The following is a 22,576-nucleotide window of genomic DNA, read 5'->3' on the forward strand; positions in this document are numbered from 1 at the left end:
TCATCCAGCAAATCGTCAACCACCAGGATGGGAAATTTATCTTTGACTGTCAACTTATTGAGGGCCCTGAAGTCGGGACACATCCGCCACTCCCCATATTTCTTGAGCACCATGACCACTGGGCATGAATAAGGACTAATGTTGGGACGAATGACACCTGCTTCCAAAAGTTCCTTGATTATTTTTTCTATTTCATTCTTTTGGGTGAATGGATATCTGTATGGGCGCGCATTTGGGAGTTGGGCCCCTGGAACCAAGGTGATGCTATGATCATGTTCCCCTCGCGAGGGTGGAAGCTCATGAGGCTTGTCAAAGACCGGCAGATGGTTATTTAAAATCTGTTGCATCTCAGGATGAATTGGCAGAGGCTTGGTTTCGACTGCCTGGATGGCATTAAATTGAGCTACAACTCCATGATTGCCCTTTTTTAACAATTTTTCCATCCTATGTGAGCTGATGATAGAGGGGGCTCTCTCCTGGAGTCCACGGAGGGTATGTGTGTAGTTGTTCTGCTTAAAACTCATATATAACTCCCGGAAATCCATTGTGATTGGCCCAAGAGTGCGGAGCCATTCAGCACCGAGGACAATGTCGCAACCCCCCATGTGGATGGCAAACATGTGGGTTTTCAACTGATAATCCCCCATTTTAAGTTTGACATTTTCACAGCGGCCTTCACATTTCATTGTGCCTCCATCCACAATTTGAACTTGGAAGTTAGAAACTGCTCGTACAAAACAATGCACTGCTTCTGCAACTTTTTGATGGATGAAATTATGTGTACTTCCACTATCAATCAAGACTACTACTGGGCGATGTTTAATAAAACCTCTGATTTTGAGAGTTTGAGGGGAAGAAATCCTTGCCAAAGCATGCAACGAAATAACTGGTTTGTCAGAGACATTGTCCTTTTGGTTTTCTTCTTCTAGCGGCTCAGGTTCCTCAAGTGGTGGATCTTCCTCTGTTGAGCTGTAGTCAGTGGCATCAATTTGAAAAAATTTGGGCTCCTTGCATTTATGACCTGGGGAGTATTTTTCATCACAGTAGTAACATAGGCCTTGCTTTCTTCTTTCAGTCATTTCCGCAGGTGACACCTTTTGGACCTTAAGTGTTTGAGTCGTGTTGTGAGCCTGTGGGGGGCGACCTTTAGCGAAGAAATTTGGGCGACTGTATTGGACTGCTAATGCACGTTCCATGTTACGAGCTACCTTGCAAGCCTCCGTCCATGTGGGAGGGTGATGCAGTAGGAATTGGGCTTTGATAGCTTCTTTAAGACCGCTGATAAAACATTCCGTGTAGAACACATCTAAGAGACCCCAAGTGTGGAAGACTAAGGCTTCAAAAGCTGTAATATATTCATCCACTGTTCCAGTCTATTGGAGCTTAGTAAGACAACCCAAAAAAGATGATTCCTGGTCAAAGCGGTCTTGAAGAGCTTTGGTGAATTTGGTCCAAGTCCTAAAAGGTCCAGTGCAACATTGATGCCATTCTCACCATTGCCACCTTTCATTATCCAAGTACATGCTCCCCAACATAAGCTAAGTCTCATCATCTAAGATGTGATTCAGTTTGAAATACTGCTCCATTTGTGTTATCCATGCTGACGAGTGAGAACTGTCAAATTTATGTATATCCAACTTGGGAGGTCGCTGACTGGGTTGTTGTTGGGTGTGCCAGACGTGAGGAGAGTGGCTAGACTCACCCTCATTGTGTCCATTGAAATTATACGCCTCCTCGTGGGCTTGCTCCTTGCCCTTCGGGATTATTTTCTCGACCATGCTACATAGTCTGCTAAGCTGAATGTGGAGGGTTTGCACTGATTCTTCAAGTTTGTCCATCCTTTCATTGGCCATCGCTTGAGCTCTAATTTCTACCATACACCAACCTGATTTTTTTAAAATTGGGACTGCCCAAATCCTCAAAATGTCAATGCGGCCAAAAGTCCTGCGAAAATTATACCCCAGTATAGGAACCCTTAACAATGACTCCGATCTGGTGGATCTGAGAGATCTGAATGGCGGATCTGATAGCTCTGGGCAGTGGAACAGACTGCTGCTGTGGATCTGATGGATCTAATAGATCAGAATGGCTGATCTGTGAACTCGAGATTGTGGGACTAATGTCTGCTGCTGCTGCACCCCTTTGCATAAGCGGATCTAGAAGAGATGATGTGTGATCCCCCGATAGAAAAGGGAACTATGGTCTTGAGGAGTGTCAGGTGCTACAGATCGCAATATACATAAGGGTATGGCAGTAGTACTCGGCCCAATGTTTCAGGGCTTTAACTAAGGAGGATCAACCGTACCCTTAGCCATACAACCCGACTACCCTATCGTACGGGTGAGTGATCTCTCCGAGTGCTGTTCTTGGTGTACTGTAGCCGCAAGATGGATGACGGTTTATCTATGGTGAGGTTTCAAGGGAGCCTAGGGGGCTTCCGATATACCCAGAGGGTACGTGGAAGACAGTCCGTGCGCGGTTCTGTCTAATGCGCTACTACTCGAAGGGGTACCCACAGGGGTTACAAGGGAGTCCAACAGATGTGACCACCTCTTGTATTTCCTGCGTGCATGCCTCCCCAAATCCGCAGGTTTATGCGCTCAACGACAGATCCCGTGGTTTAAAGACGCCAGAACACATCTCTAGCAAAAAAATTTTTTGCTAAGAAATGGAGATCCCACCGGCCCTGGAAAGTGCTCTGATACCACTTGTTATGCTCTTAACCTGCAAAATGATACCCAAATACAGAATATGCAAAGAAAAGATACCCAGAACACAAAATAGCAATGATTTTATTATTTAGAGAGTAATGTTCACTTGCCTCTTCGAGGGGGCAACCTCCAATAGAGCAGATCTCGATTACAAAATAAGACACGATGCTCCCCGCAGGGAGTCTCTATCCTTTATATATGACTCATACATGCAATACCACGGACCAATACCGTGGGTTTTATTAATACAATCTATCTAATACTACGGCCCATTTATGAGTCTTTATCCTCCTTTGCGCTGGTCCTGTGATTTGCCTTGCTTTTGTCCATAACTGCGCGCTCCATCCTTGGCTTGCTGCCTGTATGCTGTTTCCTGGTTAGGGAACAAAAGTTGTTCCATTTCTTCTTTTTCCTTTTCTTGGTTAGGGAATGGCAGTTGTCCCATTTTGTCCTTTTTCCTACATGAAGAAGGACAACAATCAGCTAAATTGTGATAATAGATAATTTCTTTGTTTTTACTATAATCCTTTGATATATTATCATCTTAGGATATAAAGGGAATATAACTAATGAAAAGGATGATGAAATAAGTAAGATATGCATACCTTTTCCATAACTCAACAATAGAGGCCTAGTAGAGTCTGCAGCTATCTGCGTGGACCCCTGCAACTGAGTACGCAGGGTGGATCTGGATGTATTGAGGGAAGATATTAATAAAGATAAGTGGTTTTTGAAGTTTCGTAGAGCTATTGTGTTCTAATTTATGCATCTGTTACATGAGTTTATATCCTTTTATAATTGCGTGCACTGGGTTTTATTGTTAAATGTTTTCCTAAAGACTGTAACGAGAAGATCAGATCTATAATAATTTCATTGATAAGAAAGCACACCCGTGTGGATCTACACGGAAGCCCGATAGTAGTACAAAGTGGTGCGGGGCTACAGAACGGTTCGCAACCCCTCCAGACCACATCAAGACAACGTAAGGGTGCAGAAACCTGGTTCCAAAACCCTCCCTTGCTACCTCACAGGAGACCTCAGTCCACACTCCAAGGGCTGTTGGCGAAAGGGCCGGTAGCTGCGAGATTTGTTTGGCTAATTGCTCTTCCGAACATGGATCAGGGCCCAATAAGCCAACAAATGGTTCACGAGTTCGTGGTACAGGAAAATAGAAACCCGCAGATATCTAAGGAAAAGTGGCTGGATCACTACATATACACAGAAATCCACGAGATCTTCTTCGCGTATTTCTCAACAGAACTGTATGAGTGGATTGCGAGGCTAGCTGACAATCGGGAAGGTGCCGACTGGATCAGCCCATTCTGTGGACTCTAGACTTGGTGCGTAGGCTGGAAGCATTTGAAGATAAAATAGCACGGGTAGTAGATGACTGGTTAGATCGAATAATAGTAGGATTTATAACCAAGTTCGCAATAGACACAATTGTGAGTTACAACGAAGCAGAAAGGCGCTTTCTCCAAGGACCGTGGGGTAAGTACATCAAATCGTTGAATACTTGGATTAAAATGTTGTTATGTGAAAAACTGGTTATTCACATCCATTGATGTCTGGGGTAACGAGGAGTGGAAGAGGCTACCGAGGGACCGAAGGATTAGAAAACATTCCTCTGATTTCACTCTCACAAGAAAGCGAGGAGGAGCTCGCAGGGTTCTCTCCGAGAAGCGTAGTTCGATTGATAAAGCAGCACATTCCACTAATACCACTGTCGTCCACGCCATCACCTACTTCACCTACATCCAACCCATCTTCACCTACCCCACCGCCGCCACCACTGAGGGGTGGGATGGCGGGTGTGATCAAGTTGCCAGTACTTAGAGGCGTAGGAAATGAGGAACCAGATCAGTTCTAGTTCATGGTAAAGGTTGTATGGGAAGTGTTCTGGAGGTAAATCCTCTCTGTGGACAGAGACGATCCCTACTAGCCCAGACCAGGTCTAGCAACAATCAAACAATGCTATCACGCAAGTTCCTAATTACAAATTAAAAGTGGATGGTGAGAACCTACTTGGATTCCAGCACTAATGTTTGTAGAAGAGACGTCGCTCTCATTCCTTTGCCTCGGCCGGTCACAATCCCCACGATCTTCGTGATTGGACACCTGCACATGCAAAGAATATCACGAATACAAGCATAAAATCCAATAGATGCAATTATATATCAGTCAGAAAAGATATAACTCAACATCAATCATAGAACAATGAGAGTGGAACCATAATGATAGTGATCTATTATTGATAAATAACAAAGAAGAATACAACCATAGTTCTGACGTCAAATCCTCCTTTGGCTGGGTGATCAGCTACACAAGTCTTGCAAAGCTTGTTGGGATAGGGAACAAACCTCTCTCTCTTTGGGTGACAAGAATCTCCTCACTTAGATTTGGCCTTATGGGTGCAAAGAAGGCTCTTGCAACTTCAAACTCTTGAACTCCTGGAATTCTCTATCACTCTACTAGAACTGGAACTAGCTTGCTCAAGGCATAGAGACAAGCTTTTATAGATAGAGAGGAAAGAGATAGGATCAACCACATTATTCATGGCATTGGCTTTATCACTTGGAAACTTCCATGAAAGGTGGCAAACCACTTCCCTTCTATGGAGATTCAAAGCCAAACCATCCTAACTCAACATAGATTCAGTTGGTGAATGGGTTAAGGAGAACCTTCGGAATCTTGTTCGTTGAAAACTTTACTTAATTTGGTTGGCGCGAGTGCGACTCTGAGATAGAGCGCCAATGGCGCGCCCTTTTTAGAGGATTTCCCTCATTGGCGCGGGCAGTGAACAGTGGACCCGCGCTAATGCAAAAAGAGATGTTTTCATGGATATTCTGCAGGAGATGTCTTCAGGGCATATGAAGCTCATACTTAGAGGAATATGATGCAAGTGGTTTCAGGTCATGTCACTTCTCGCAGGTCCCGGAATGAGTCCTCCAGTATGCGGGTGAGGGGTAACAGGGACGGTGACAAACGGTGACAAATTGCTGTGTAACAGATGCCCCCTAAAGCATGAGGCCCGAGGGAGAGAGAGGGATGAAATGCTTTACGAGAACATGCGTAACTGAAAACATGGCCACCGGAGAACCTGCAAAAAGAAGTACAACTGATATCTCAAGTACATGATATATGTGGTATGGACACATCCATCCATCACAGAGTACATAATAATCTAGATCCAAGGTATGGACGTAGCCATCCAGTGAGGATCGATAAATAGACTCAGGCATGGTCGCAGCCATCCAGTGAATGAGTCATGTAATGATCATAATAAGCCACAAATCACAGCCTGGATTCCAATAACCAAAATCCAGGGTCTTGCGCTCCATCTCGACCTGAACAGAGTATAAGTTCAAGCATGTGAATACATGAGTTGAAGTCGAACATGCATGAACATCGTCTGATTACCAACCAATAATGAAAGTTGTTAACAAACGCGAGAGGTACCACCAATAATGACAATGGCCCTCAAGGTACTGTAGGTACAATCTACGGCGTGTGAATCAATGAGTTGGCGTCGAACACCCGCAGAATCATTTGATCGGAGGCCAATGATGAAAACCTCTCGTCGAACACGAAGAACTTGCCATTGAGGCATGCAGGCTCCAAGGCACCGGAAGGGAGTCTCTAGATCAGCTTCCTGGATAATGAGCTGAAGTCGACAGGAAGTGACCTTGATCAAAGGTGGGCCATAGTGTTTCCCACATCAGTGACACGAGACAGAGGAAGAATGTTGTGGTGAATCAGAATTATGTGAGGTATCAGAGGGAGGTTGTAATTCTGTAGAGGTCAACTTCTCTTGAACATATCGGCGGCACGACAGTGGATTTGGCAGTATTTGACATCAAATGAGCAGAGGTCATGGTGACAAGGCAATGAGCAGATGAGAGGTCAAATAGGATAACCCAAACCCACGGAGGCTAGTGTAAAAAACAAGATGAGATGTCCCCACCCAGACACGAATGCAGACGAGTGCCATGTTCAAGAGCGACATACTGCTGACACAACAATAATTATGGGTCCACTTTCCCCACCATTTCTGGCGAGTACCCCAGTTATTTTTAACAAGCTTGACGGGGATAGCATATGCTTGTAAGGCATAATTACGACAGAATCTGATGTCATGATGTTTTAACGAGTCTGACAGAGGAAAAACTCGGCGTCTTTTCCTGTTTAGAGAGTTTGAAAAGATAGCAGAAAAGAAAACTCCAGGGGGTCCTTTTTCGTAAAGTTGTGTCTCCCGAGCCCAAAAAAGTATAAAACAATGCTCGAAAGAACCGCCTGATCATTACGATCGAGGAGTACTTTTCATATGTAGTGATATCGACTTGAAAAAGTAAAAAAGTGATTGATATCACGTTGTTTTGTAACCATTAATGAACCTGAAACGACAAGGGTCCGACGATCTTTTCGTTTTTACACGGTCAGAAAAGAGTTTAAAGACGACCGCCTCGTATTTACGTTTAACGAGTCAAGAGGGATAACTCGGCAACCTTTTCATGTTTAGCGAGTCAGAAAAGGGCTGAAAGATGACTCCAAAGTGACTTTTTCGTTTGTTTACCGAGTCCGAAAAAGTATAAAATACAACTCGTTTCACCATCGAAGTTGTGTAAAAGACCTGTCGCTGCATAAGAAACAAGCGTAAAATCCATTTTCGACCAAAAATATATTAAAATATTCAAAAAACAACTTTTTAACCCTAAGTACAAGTCAAAAAGTTTATAAATATGGTGAAAATGTAAAAAATAGAACTACTTTTACTTTTTACCTCTTGCATAGTAGCAGTGGTCTGTTTGGGGAGCGAACTTTGGACAGTGATTACGGCCAATCTGTGCAACCATTCGAGATTTCACCAGTTCCCGGTAAGAGGCACTTCCCTTAGCTCCATTTTCATACCCTTTTTATGCATTTTGTTCCCTGATTGAGCCTCTGCAAAGAGGATTTTAAAATTTAGGGCCGCGCCCCATTGGCGCGGGTATCTAGCACGGATCCGCGCCAATGGGGTGATTTACCCAAAGGTACTGCGCCATTAGTGCGATTGTTTTAGAAACAGTCGCGCCAACCACGTGACCTAATTTTTACCTTGAATTTTCTCATTATTTTTAAAATTTGTCCGGTTTGTAAGCTTACTTGTGTTCTAATAATGATTTATTCGTCCTTGTGGGTGCAGGAAACAAGAAAAAATGGTGGTGGAATGGAAAGAACGGGAGCATGATGCTGTGGACGCCTTGGCCATCGAGGATGAGGGATGTATGAATGATTTGAGAGACTGTGGTCTCAAGAAGTTCTTCCTCACATCTTATCTGCGAGCTCAGCCCGAGTTATTACAGTTCATAGTGGATGCTTGGGATGTCGATGACCAAGTATTTCGCTTATGGGACCAAACCTTAGAGCTGGACATATCTAATGTGTATTTCATTACTGGTTTGTCACGGAGAGGGGCGAGGCCTATTTTGACTAGAAGCAGACCTTCCGGAGAGAAGATAGGTGAAGTAAAGGCTCGAGTGTGTCCAGAGGCACAATTTGGGAGAAACAGTGCCAAGGTGGATATCGCCACCATCCAGGACTTGGTTCTTAAGGTGATACTGTTCACCATCACGCGTGCAGCTGGGGTATAGGCACCCCATGAGGCGAGCAAGAATCATCTGTTACTAGCTATAGAATGCCTCAGCCCCACCATCTTGTACTGGGCTACAACGGTGACTACCAATATCAAAAGGCAGCTTACAAAGTGTAAGCGTGGAGAAGTGAAATAGTTCTGGTATGGCTCGATTGTGGTGTCGTTCTTCCTAGAACGATTACCCCTCTTTCAGATTCAGGGAGCTGTAGTGGCTGATCCATTTCCACGAGAGCCTAGGATGGCTCGCTGGGCAGCATTGATGCCCAGAGGAGGAGGGGGCCAGCAGATGTCTTGGCGGCTCGAATTCTTCATATGGCTCCGCCGTCAGCTAATCGTGGTAGAGGATGGGCCATACGCGGGGACCAATTTCACGGAGGATCCAGACCTCCCACTGCCAGAGGAAGAGGAATGGGACGATGAGTTAGGTATGATCTCTTCGTTTTTTTTTTTTTATGTTTTATGTATTTTCACTTTTTTTTTGTCAATACATGCATGTTCTGATGATAGTTGTGCGTATATGCAAATGTTGGCCCGGAGCGACCAGCCGGTTTGTCTCCTATAGCGCGGAGGGCCCAACCCGCAGCTGACCCTCAGGCAAGGGGTGTCGTGGGAGAAGAGATGGTGCAGAATCTCAAGGGACTCACCCGAGGGATTCCAGGTTACGCTAGATTGGCGGACGTGCCTTTTGCATACCAAAGGCACACAGTGGGGGTGCCGACTCGCATCCATCGTCTGTTGAGACACTTGGTGCACGTGGTGACATGCTATCATGAGCACCACCGCGACTAGACTTCTAGGCTTCTTTCATGCATATTTTTTGAGGGACATGTCGTCCCAGGATGTATCAGGATGAACATGTATTATTTTTTGGACTATGTAATGCACGCGGTGCAAAAACATTGCGACACACATATATATATACATATGCCTATGGTCTATTATTGTGCTTTTATGTGCTTGCTTGTATAATGTTTTGATTATAAATTACGCAAATCTCTATCTAATACATGATTAGCCAATGCATCAGATAATGTGTTTAATCGTCGTGGAATATGCTGATATGTGATAAAGTCAAAATTCCTTTCTAACAATTTAACACGTAAGTACAACCTTAAAATGTGACGGTCTCTAACGGAATATCGCCCATTGAGCTAATGGACGACAAGTTGAGAGTCTAGGTTAACAAGCAATGTACGAATACCGAGATTAATCGCCTCGGCTAATAATTCAATAACAACGCTATATTCAACAACATTGTTTGTAATACAGCCTAAACACACACCTTGAAGATCTATCAACTCACCGTGAGGATCGTAGATCACCCACGCCGCAGAGGACAAATTGCGAGTGTTGCGGCAAGCACCATCAGCGAAACCAACATAAGGTGCACCCGACATCTGCACAAGGAGCAAAAACACAATAAGAGGTAATAACGCCTTCACACCAAACTGAAAACATGAAAACACACACACACACACACACGCATGTCTAACTCGAAGTGCATGAATCATGCATAGTACTTTTTCAAGTAAAGCCCATTGCGGGGCTTATCAAGAGGATTACCTTCGTAGTCAACTAGCTCATATGCCCCTTTCTACAACACTTTCTTTACAATATAAGGGCCTACCCACATGGGCTCGAGTTTGCCTGCCCCCAGCTTGTCATTTTCTTGGTCGTATAGCAGGACTGTATCTCCCTCAACAAAGGAACGAGGATGGCTGGTATGGTCGAAGTGAGTTTTGACTCTCTTCTTCTGAGCTTCGATGGCTAGAGAGGCTAGGCGATGGGTCTCGTCCAACCGTTCTAGATAAAGAAGTCGTTCCTCTACCAGAGTAGTGTTGGGAAGCAACTCGACGGTTATTTTCAACGAAGGAATTTCACATTCTATAGGAAGGGTAGCCTCCAGTCCGTAAACTAGTTGAAATGGAGTGAAGCCGGTGGCATCCTTCACAAAGGTTCGCTAGGCCCACAAGGCGGGAAGCAACATCAGATGCCAATTAGACTTATGCATGTCAACAGTACGTTGAAGCATTGTAACCAAAATCTTGTTAACGGCTTCAACCTGGCCGTTAGACTGAGGATAGCACGGGGTCTAACTATCATGCCGTAAGCCTAGTTGGGTTGTCAGCTCGGTCATCATGTGATTACGGAAATGCTTTCCATGATCCGTGACGATGGCCTGCAGAACTCCAAACTGCGTAATAACATGATTGAACAAAAAATGTGCCGCTGTATGACCATCTTCAGTTAATGTGGGCATCGCCTCGACCCATTTTGTAAAGTAATCGACGACAACGATAATAAACCCATGCCCCCCGGCCGAGCGAGGCTTACAGGTTGTATAATCAATGCCCAATTTTTCAAAAGGGCCTAGGGTGACTACAGGGTGCAGCGGAGCCGGTGGCTCACGCATCTTCCGCTGGTATATCTGGCATGCATGACATGAGCAGACAGCAAGAATGCAATCCTTAAAAATGGAGGGCCAGAAATAACCAGTGCAAAGGATTTTCTGAGCTGTGGCATATCCGGACATGTGACCACCACAGGCGCCAAAGTGGCAGTCATTCAGGACTCTCTCAACTTCCTCGAGGGTTAAACATCGGCGGAGGACGGAGTCAACGCCGAGACGGTACAGGGTGTCCCCTATGATACGATAGGGTTGAGACTGATGGTGGATCCGCCGCCGAGCATCTTTGGATACAATGGGGCAGAAAGAGGACGTCTGTAAATAAACAATAATATCCTCGAACCAGGGATCGAGGGTGCTGATCAGAAAAAGAGTTTCGTCTGGGATATGATCTTCTGAAAAAGACGGTGCAGAAGGAGATGGCAAATAAAAAAGTAACTCAGCAAAGACCAGGGACTTCTTAGACTTGGCAGCAGTAAATTCCAAGTCAAACTCTTGGAGGATTACGATCCATTTTGAGTATTTCCCCCCCAGCAACTGACGTGACAAAATGTACATCATCGGGTTGCAATCAGAAATCACGGTCGTGGTGCGCAACAAGATATAATGCCAGAAGCGTTGGACGGCACAAACGGCAGCCAATGCCAACTTCTCGATGTAAGCGTATCGAGTTTCCGTATCCAAGAGGTTGCGGCTGAGGTAATATATGACGTGCTCATTGCCATCATCATCGTCTTGCACGAGAACCATGCCGATAGTGGTATCGGCGGCGGCCAGATACAGAGTATAATCACGGTGGTAGTTTAGAGGTCGCAATAATGGAGCAGAGACAAGGAGACCCTTGAGACGCTCGAAAGACTCCTGAGCGGTAGAATCCCAATGAAAGGGTGTATCTCGCTTCAATAACCGTGTAAAACCTTTAGCCACCTCGACAAAGTTCGGAACGAATCATCTTAAGAAATTTTCTTTTCCCTACAAGCTCTGTAACTGCTGCAAAGAAGCAGGGGGAGGAAGATTCAGAATAGCCTCGACTTTGAGGGGATCCAGACGGATGCCCTCTCCGGAGACGATAAACCCGAGTAGTCGACCTGATTCAACACAGAAGACACATTTATGAGGATTAAGCCTGATACGGTAGTGTCAACAGCGGAGAAAGATTTCACGAAGATGGGACGGATGGTCCTGACGTTTGAGTGAATGAGCAGGAAGATCATCCAGATACGGCTGTACAATGTGACGAATGTCATGAAAAGCATAGGACATTGCACGTTGGAACGTAGCACCGACATTCTTTAAACCGAAAGGGAACTTCTTGTAAGCAAAAGTGCCCCAAGGACAGATAAAAGCAGTCTTATGTTGGTCCGCGGGTGCGATATTGATTTGGTTATACCCAGAAAAACCGTCCATAAACGAGTAGATTTCGCTTCCTGCACACTCATCAATGAGCTGATCGATGAAAGGTGTGGGGAAGTTATCCTTAGGACAGGCGCAGTTAATGTCACGATAATCAAGATAGACTCGAATAGTACCTTGCTTTTTGTTCACAGGAACTATATTAGAAACCCAATCCGTGAGTGGAATGGGGTAAATGAAACCAACCTTGAGAAGCTTTTCGACTTCTGCTTTAATGGCTACAGCCTTTCGTGGGTGCATGGGGCGTAGGCATTGACGAACAGGCTTAGCACCTGGATACGTAGGTATCTCGTGCACCACTATGCTAGGGTCGATGCCGGTCATCTCTTCGTAGGACCAAGCAAAGACATCACGAAATTTGCAAAAAAGATCGGTGTATAGTCGAACTCCCTCTGGAGTACAAGTGACTCCAATATGAATATGCTCGACAATCCTTGGTTCCACAGAGATGTCGATGGGTTGGGTCTGCGTAATTTTTCCCATATTGCCTTCAAAACACACTTGATAAATTTGAATAGGTGTTTGAAGGGGCTGAAATGGGATACACGAAGAAAACCATTCGAGACAGGCGATCATTTCCTGATGGGCAGGGAGGAACGAGGAATGGTGGTGATGACCTGACCAAGGGGGTTCCTCAAGAGACATGGTCTCTATGATGGCTTCATCGGAAGTAAATATTTCCTTTAATGGATCCGAAGTAGCATCATCTCCAAGCCAAGGGAAATGAACATACGAGTCGGGAACACTGCTCGGAGGAGTAGGTTCAGGAGGGGGAGCCAATGTAGCAACGATTTTGATGTAGTTGAGCTCGACGGGACTCAACGGAATTATATCGCCCCAAGATTCTATTTGATTAGCGGGAGGAAGGACCCACGGATCAGAGCGCACGGAAATCATGTTAATAGGAGTGAGATTAGGAGGTGGAAGGGGAAAGACACCCATCAGGGGGGGATATTTAAAGAGGCCGGCTCCCACACTCTCGAATGATCTGGAGGTATGCTCCACGAAAGGCACATTGCCTTCGGAAGAGGAGGCGAAGAAGGAAAGCTGGTCCACCGTGACAATCTTCCCCTGATGAGGGAAACGAATGACATGGAAAAGGGAGGAAGCCACAGCTTGCATGGCGCATGTCTAGCTATGTCCGAGGAGGAGATTGTAGGTAAGATTAGCATCGACAACTTCGACCTCCACTTCTACCATCTTCCCTTCCAAGGAGATGGGCAACCGTTGGAGGATACCATAAGGACGAGACTCTCTTCCATCAAAGGCTTCTAATGTCATGGGAGACTGGCTCAGCGTCTGAGAACCAATAGATTTCCAACAGGAAATAGACATGATGCAAGTTGAGGCACCTTCATCAATGACTGTACGATGAATCATTTTAGTATTGATAATGACCTATATGAGGAAAGCGATTTGGTGAGGTAGTCTCGGCGTATGGCCCTCGAGGTCAAAAGAAATCAGATCCGAGTCAGCCGGGTCTATGCCACCGATGGCCGATAGCAAGGATTTCCTCTGGGAGGGGAAACTCTAGAGAACTTCTAGAGCGGACATAGCAGACGGGACCTGGGTAAGTCCTCAACGATGCTGTAGTGCTGGACAGCACGAGCATTAGGTTTATAAGAAGACTTCCGGAATACACCTTTTGGAGGGGGTCGGATAGTCATCTCAGTGCTAGGTCTTTCGATGTGGAGTGGACGAGAACTGGATGGAGGAGCGCTAGAGGGGACCTCAGGCTCTTTCTTAGCGTGAGATGGATATTCTTTTGCTCGAGTAGTGACATGGATGGGAATCGTCCCAGCCATAAATACTTGAGAGCCGAATGAATAAGAGGGTTGCGATGGATCTGCCACCATTTGAGTTTGCTGTGAAGGGAAAGGTTCTTTAAGCACAGCAGGAGTCCCAGGAGCACCTTTAAACAATCGACTAACTTCGGACCACCTAGGGCGGTCTTTAGTGTAGTGATCCTCATCACAGATAAGACAAGGATACTTATGTTTACGTTTGGCTCCTTCCTCGGGTGGAGGTTTAGGGGAGTCCTGTTTGGGCTGTTCGGATTTATTCTTGGCTTTCCCTTTCTTTTTCCCTTTCGAGGATTTATCCGCCGTGGTGGACTGGACGGCGTTAACCTCGGAAGTGTTTCTAGAATTTGATTGACCCTGAGAAGTGTTCCCATTAGAAGCATTCGTTTTTTGCTTCCCAGGGTTCACGGATGATTTCTTTGAAGATGCATTTACAGAGCCAATAACACTGTCAACAAATGGTTTTGGCGGAGCTTTGGATGTTCCGGGTCTCGGGGCGTCTGGCAAATAATCATATAAAGTACCTGACTGATAATAAACTAAGTCGAGGTACTGAGCACGCGTGATAGCTTGCTCTTCAGTCACACAAGCTCCCATGGCAATGTCTCGTGCGATTGCAGGGACAAAGGAGGTTGTGAACCTTTCGGTTAGGAGCTGATCAGGAATCCAAAACTTGATCAAGCGACGACGCCGTCTCCATTCATGTATATGATCGGATATATGCGTGGTCGTTTCCTATTTGAGAGACGTAAGGAGATGTGTCCCTGTCTCATATCGAATGGGTAACTGAAAATGAGTTAGGAATGCCATAGCCAGCGAGTTGAAATCTTGAAATGTTCCGCGATTCAACTCAATATACCACTTAGCGGCTGAGCTGGTGAGAGTCCTTTGGAAGAGGCAGAGCCAGATGGAGTCATCAAGCCATGAGTTGGATGAGCACCAAAAGTGATAGGTCATGACATGGGCTTGGGGGTCCTCACCAGCTTTGCCATCAAATTTCGGGCAATCACCGGGTATCTTAGTTGGAACTGGTGGCCAATATGGATTATGAAGAATGGGATCATTCGTCAACTTGGACACATTTGGGAGTTTCAACATCGCTAAGAAAGGCAACTGAGGATTAAAGGACATTTGTGGCTGTGGAAGAGAGGTAATACCAGGGTTCCAACCAGGTGGTGGTTGCCCCCATGGACTTTGTCTGGATTGGCCTGGCCCATAAGGGTTCTGCCCATAGGGATTTTTCCCATAGGGGTTCTGTCCATAAGGATTATGTCCATATGGATTCTGTCCATAAGGATTCTGTCCATATGGATTCTTTCCATAAGGATTCTGTCCATAAGGATTCTGTCCATAAGAAGACAGTTGACCCTGGGTCTGCCCCCCAACACCCCATGGATTAGCAACTTGACTTGCAGGTGCAACATACTGTTGCTGATAATTCTATTAAGGGGTGACCTGCATTTGTTGATAATTTTGATAAGGGGCAAATTGAGTTTGCCCCTGGGGTCGCTGGTAACCATACGGTTGCTGAGCTCCATACTGAGCCTGATAAGAAGGCTGCGCTTGGTAAGAAGGTTGGGGTTGTGACCCACCTTGCATCTGATAACCAATTTGAGTCTGGGGCCCAGAAGGATGTCCTTGAATAGGTTGAGCTTGGACCATCTGGTTGGAAGGTTGCCTTGGTTGGGTTTTGGACGGACCCGTTTGCCCAGAAGGATGAGCTTACTGGGTACCAGGTTGTCCTTGAGCAACCGAGGGTTGTCCTTGCGGAACAGATGGTTGAGTGGGCTAGACGACCAGTTGACCTTGAGGTTGGCCAGCCTGTCCAGAGGGACGACTAGGCTGGGCAGTGGGTTGGCCCTGCTGTGCAGAAGGCTGACCCCCTTGCCCAGAAGGATGACTAGGCTGGGCAGTGGGTTGGCCCTACTATACGTAAGACTGCCCCCCTTGCCCAGAAGGGTACCCCTGTTGGACTGTCGGTTGACTTTGTTGAATATAGTTTGTCCTACTTGTCCAGAGGGATAACCCTACTGGATACCAGGTTGACCTTGTTGGATGTAAGGTTGTCCTGGTTGTCCAGACGGGTAACCTTGCTGGGTACCAGGTTGCCCTGGATAACCAGAAGGTTGAGTCAGATAAGTAAAAGATGGACCACCAGCGGCCGAAGGTTGTCCCTGATAGGGTTGTCCTTGTAGGTCCCTAGGTTGTCCTGGGTAAGACTGGCCATAATATTGCTGCCCTTGGGGGATTTGCACATAAGATGGCTGGCCTTGGTTAGGCGGTCCCTGAAGCTGTGTAGGCCTTACTTGGCCCCCATGGAAAGTGGTGGCATTCCAAGCAACAGATAATGGTACCGAGACCTCAACAATAGGCTGAGTAGGCAAGGGTTGAGAAGGGTAAAGGTATTAACCAGTAGAATCATAATAATATAATGGACCCTGTTCATTCGGATCCTGAACAGCTTGTCCATAGGCATCATACGGCCCCCCCTGGGATGGGACTAGAAGAGGGTGGTGCACTTTGTGCAGGATGGACAACTTTGGGTGTGTGTGTCGACTGGCTACTACTCACTTGACCGTGAGGGGGACCAGCACCAGTATTCAGAGCTGAAGACGCTGTAACGACACTAACAACCGGAGTTGAATGTGCTACACAAACAGTTGGATTCGTTGGAACTGAAGTGATAGGTGTAGTGTGGACTCATGAAACAAAAGATCCTGAAGTGGGAGTGATATGGGGGTCCCACATACTCGAAGCAAGGATCCTGGCACTTATATTATCCCTCAAGGACTTGTAGCGTGAGGGTACCGGAGAAGTAGCTGGGATAGGAGTGTCGATATTCGACAAAACGGGTGTCTCACTCACTCTAGGAGATGTCTCATCCATGTGAGAGGTAGACATTGGAGATGAAACACCAGGGGGGGTAAAAGGAATATCGTCCTCTTCAGGCTCCCAGATGGGGTTCCAATGAATTTCGTAATCCTCGTCGTCCGGGGCATGAGAGTTGATCGGTTGGATACTCGGAATAACAGGAAGAGTATCACTCACAACCGGTACCTCAGGAGCAATGGAAGACGGAGACCCTTGATCACTTGGAACGGGAGTCGACGGCTCAGCCAGGATGACAATGATCAAACAAGACCTAATGTTATCGTGGCCAAATAAATTTTAAGATGCAAGGACACAACTTGACCTTTTCATGTTTTAAGAGTCGAGAAAAGAACAAAAAGGTGACTCTAGTCGCCTTCGAATATTTTGTGAGCCCGAAGTGACAAACTGCTCAAGTGAGCCTTTTCTTTTAAGGGGTCTGAAAAGGATCAAAAGTGACTACTCTGGAGAACTAGGCAAAAGGGTTTACCAAACAAATCCGTAAAACTACATATACACCTTGGCAATCGTATGAAAACCAAGGACTTCCCGTACGGCAGTCAATCTTCCCGAATGCTGTGTTCGGTGTGTTATGGCTTGTAAGGCAGCAGACATGGCTTCCTGTGGATAAAGGATGATAACCTAGTGGGGTCTCCCCTATATACGCGACGGTACGTGGGAGCTCAAGTCCGTGCTAGACCACTATCTAGTCACAAAAGGAGGAATCACCCAACCGTAATGTGAAACAACAGTGACTTGGTTTAATGACGCCAGAGCACGTTTCTAGCCTAGACCTCTAATCAGTGAGCGTTATGTTCTAATGCGTTTTTAAGTTCATTTAGTTCATTTTATGGTTGATCTTTGATTAAGTTTCGATTTCCAGGTCCTACCGTATGTAATCTCTCACAATTCCCTAAATGCAAGCTATATGCCAAAGAATATCATTTCGTTCGATGAATACTAACTACGAGAGAGTTGAGAATTTTTCGAAAAAACAAAATGACCACAAACAATCAAGAACCACTCTAATGCAACTAATGGCAATAAATGAAATTTTTTTGTTTTAAATCACTAATCAATGAAAAGCTTCTAATTTCAATTAACTAATTTAACGCAAAAGAGATTGTTCGTTTTCTTTTCAATGGCAAAGTGCACTAAACAAATTTTGAGAGATAATAAAACCGAGTAAAAAGAGACAAATTTCAGTCAACGAGAACACAATAAAATCCCCAAAACACCAAGATAGTCTTTCAAACCAAGAAGAAAACACAAAGACCTCTATGAGCTATGTGATCTAAGCCCAAGCGAATACAAGCGAGATCCAAGCGGAAAAGAAGCAAATCACTCGAATATCAATAAAAGGCTTTGACAACTACTCAGCAAGTGCAAAAATTAATCACAAAATCGACTGGACGATTGAAAAACCCAAGACTCCTACGGAAGGCTCGACGCACAAAACCACTAGATTCCCTAGGGCCAAAATGTGAAATTGATAGAAAGAGGCAAACACCCAAAGGATGGAGGTCTAAAACTAGTCAGACAAGGATCAAACACACTCCAGTAATTGAAAAAGACGTGGCAAGATACCAATCCAAGCTTAAAGGGCTCGAAAACAAGCAAACTGGAAAAGTTGACAGGCCTGGCGCGACTGTCAGGCTGCAACTCACACTTTTATGGGATTGGCGCGGGTTGTCTTTGAGCAACTTGCGCCAATTGGCGCGACTGTTAGGCTAAAAAGTGCGCTAATCAAGTTTGCTAAGTCAAAAACAAAAACAAGCAATCCAAGGCTTGAAAATAGTATCCAGGCAGGCCAGGAAGCAAGAGACAACAAGAAATTTAACCCAGAAAGCTATCTAAGAAATCAAACGAGAGAACCAAAGAGACAAGACTCCCCAGCGGAGTCGCCAAATTGTTGTGGAGGCAAATCCTCTCTGTGGACAGAGACGATCCCTACTAGCCCAGACCAGGTCTAGCAACAATCAAACAATTCTGTCACGCAAGTTCCTAATTACAAATTAAAAGTGGATGGTGAGAACCTACTTGGATTCCAACGCTAATGTTCGTAGAAGAGACGTCGCTCTCGTTCCTTTGCCTCGGCCGGTTACGATCCCCACGATCTCTGTGATTGGACACCTTCACATTCAAAGAATATCACGAATACAAGCATAAAATCCAATAGATGCAATTATATATCAGTCAGAAAAGATATAACTCAACATCAATCATAGAACAATGAGAGTGGAACCATAACGATAGTCATCTATTATTGATAAATAACAAAGAAGAATACAACCATAGTTCTGACGTCAAATCCTCCTTTGGCTATGTTATCACTCAAGAAAAATTTCTAAATTGTTCACATCAGTTCGATTGTTTGCCAAAGGGTTAGTGTCAATTTTGGGTCTAGTCTTTTCATCTGGTTTTAGAGTCTAAATAGTTTGAATAGGAGTCTTGTTAAGAGTATTGTTGGTATGTATAAAGGGGTCAATTCTCTGTTTTAGTCTATCATTGGTCTCACATCTCACATGGATATCATATGTCCAAACTCATTTCAAAGCCGAAATTGTCTAGGTGATTTCGTAGCACCTGTAATCATTTTAAAGCAGTTTCACAGCGCAACATGTTTTAGGTGATTTCATAGCGCATAATTCATATTTTGCACTGGCTGCGCTACGAAATTAGAGATTTGTTCGAATCCATAGCCATTCTTTCACAGCTGTCATATCCATCAACAGTTGTCAGCCTATACACTTCGTCTATCATATCCGACCGCTTATCCTCATCATTAGGTCGTTAGGTGTCTTGGTACTGGCACATGTTTGCAGTTGTATTTTACTTAGCGGTTTTGGTCGTTCAATCAGGGTTTTCAAAATAGTATCAGAGCAATCGGGGAAATGTTCTTGTGGGTTTTGCTTCTATTCTTCGAATTTGGAGCAGTCTGAAACTATTCCTTGTAAACAATCTTGAGCTCAGTTTTCAGGGATATTCTCATTGTACTGGATATTCTGTTTTCTGAGATTTTTCACCCAGCTGAAAGACACACTTGAGAACCGCGATTTTTATACACGACCTAAACGAAAGCCAAGCCATGCATATCCTCGGAAGGCAGGCACTGCTAGTCAAATTGGTCCATCAACAAATGAAGAGGAGAATAGGTCACTATCAGCAGTTTCATCTGCACCTGACAGATTGTGTGCAGGTTCCAATCTAGGTGGTGAAACTCGGAAGAATGCAACATTTGCTCCATACAATGCAAGACTGGGACCACTTCAAACACATGATAACATCAACTTGCAGGAAACAAATATGGAATCATCCAGTACAAGCATTTCACCATCAAGTCTCAAGCTATTTGGCCAGACGGTTTTAGTTCCAACTAATGAGTCAGACTTAGATGTTAATGTTAAAGGAGCTTTCCAAGAGTTTACGTCTCATAAGAAGGAGAGACACTCATTAGATGGTCAAATTCCTGAGAGTTCAAAGTTGGAAAAGATGAAAGGGTCGTTGCATAATGTTGGTGTGAAGGCTAAAATGAAAGTAGTTAAATCTGAGAATGCCTCGGGGGTGACATCCAATATTCCACCATCAGACTCAGGGACCAGTATGCTCGAAGGTAGTGGTGAATCAAATGCAAATCTGCCCTGCAGGGAAATCCATACAGCACAGCAGGACTCGGATGAGCCGCTATCTGAACTGGATAACAACATGAATTCCCTTTCTAGAGAGCATCAAGCCTCTGTTCCTATATCCATTTATTTGAGACATATTCCAGTGCAAAATGTTGAAGGAGGGGCAGAAGAATGTGTGGCAATCAATACACTGAATGGTAACGGATCATTGTCTGACACAACTGGGAAGATGAAGGCAGATGTTCAAACTTCACAGCTAAATGTTTTTCCACCATTTCCTGGCATGCCAGGTTCTTTCAATCCAGCATACAACAATTTGGAAAGATTTGGATGTATTCCAGGATTCATCGCTCCTGGCACTGCTCCCAATGGTTCTTTCCCACCATGGCATCTTACCCCATCAGCAGCCTTGCATCATCCAGCATATGCTGCAGCAACACTAGCGGCAGCTGCATTCTGGCCTGGGTTGGTCTCAGGGGCTTCTCCAGTGGCAACAGGAGATCCACAGCCACCAAGAGAAGGGAAGAATGGGCATTCATTTGGTGAAGACACAAGTGCAATGGCAGCAGTTACAGCAGCCACAGTTGCTGCTGCATCAGCTTGGTGGACCTTGCATGGTGCCATTCCACCACCTTTTCTCCATCCGGGTATTTATGGTCCTGTTGTAGCAGCAATGGCTGCTGAAGCTGCAGCTGTTGCAGCTGCAGCAGCAGCTTCTGGAAGTTCTTCACTTTTATGCAAGACAGAACCTATAAGGGAAGCAAGAAAGCATGAGAAGATGATTACAACCGAAGAAGATGGTGAGATATTAGATGCAATGCCTGCCAGTCCTTGTGCCAATACTAAAGGAAAACTAAGTGTGGAACAATTGGATGATGGCATACCAGGTTTGTCGTGTCCCAAGTCTGGACATGCTGATGGTTTGCCAGAAGTTTTACCATCAAGTTCAGATCCCAACATAACTAGCTGTAATGAAGAGTCCTGTGATGTAGAAATGCAGATAGAGAAACCAAATTGTCAAGTGGAAGAACAGGATGATAATGCACTTTGTATCAACTTGCCCAATGGAGAAACTACAAACAGTAGAAAGGTTATAAAAGAAAGGTCATCAAGTGGTTCAAATACACCTTCAAGTGCTGACCCTGAAGTTGATCCCTGTTTGGGGATGAACACTGAAGTGAAGGGCAATAGTGAAAGGGATTTTGAGTTTAACTGGGTTGGTAGTGGAAGTTCTGATGCAGGAGGAGAAGAGGTATTAACCAGATTCATACAGTTATATTTGGAATAGTCAATGGTGTTATTGGTGTCATTGCATCTCTTCCTCAGGAGCAATATTTGTTTCTTGAAAAGTTGCAAGAAAATCTGGTCAAAGTGATCAAGGGAGTAGGGTGCTTAAGCCATGAACAGTGGCGATCATTTAGCTATGAAAGGAAGACTGTTCTTTTGAAATTACACAGCAGTTTCGTAGCGCGCTACGAAACTGCTGTAGCTGCATGTTACAATTCAGTTGATCAATTATGATTGACAAAGCGACAAATCTTTTTGAAAGGTCTTGTCATCACACAGGTACATGAAAACGGCGGAAAGCACATCAAGCACGTGGCATTCTGCTCTATTTTGGGTAATTTAAGGATAAAGGACATGCTTCTTTGGATTCAAACATTTTGAGGTAAACCAAAGACCAGTAAAACAGGGATAATTTCCTATGTTTCAGGACAATGGAAAACGTGTGACATTGAAGACCAGCATGGAGCCTTGAAGATCCATCACAGCCAAACTAGAAGAGGACAAGATGTCAAAGAACGAGAATGATTGTAATCAAAGCATAATATGGAGTTAGAGTCATAGTTTATTTAGATCTCTAAAAACTCCAGTCAACACTTTGTTGTATTTATTAAGTAGTTAGAGTTTAAGAGTTGTCAGTAATAGAAGTAGTTTTTGAATTCCCCTCATGCTGGAGGAGGAATCTCGATTAGTTAGAATAAGAGCTCTATATATAGCTGAAACAACAATGTAATCAGGGTTGGAAAATTTTATGGAAAAGCTTGTATTTGGCCTATGTAAGACTCATTTTCAGTAATACATGCTTGACTTTACTTCTCAGGATTCATGAG

The 22,576-nt window shown here is 44.8% G+C and overlaps 1 protein-coding gene across 1 annotated transcript in view; it reads left to right on the plus strand.

Moving 5' to 3' along the window:
* LOC149209698 (uncharacterized) overlaps positions 1-21,750 on the plus strand; it is a 38,553-nt gene extending 16,803 nt beyond the window's left edge. Inside the window, exon 2 of the mRNA XM_089398710.1 lies at positions 19,864-21,750. Coding sequence (XP_089254836.1) covers positions 19,864-21,750 — 1,887 coding nt within the window. The remainder of the gene's footprint in view (positions 1-19,863) is intronic.
* The last annotated feature ends 826 nt before the right edge of the window (positions 21,751-22,576 follow it).

Source organism: Pinus tabuliformis, chromosome 1_2, assembly GCF_031772625.1.
Source record: "Pinus tabuliformis cultivar Carrire ecotype Pingquan chromosome 1_2, CPIR1, whole genome shotgun sequence".
NCBI lineage: Eukaryota > Viridiplantae > Streptophyta > Pinopsida > Pinales > Pinaceae > Pinus > Pinus tabuliformis.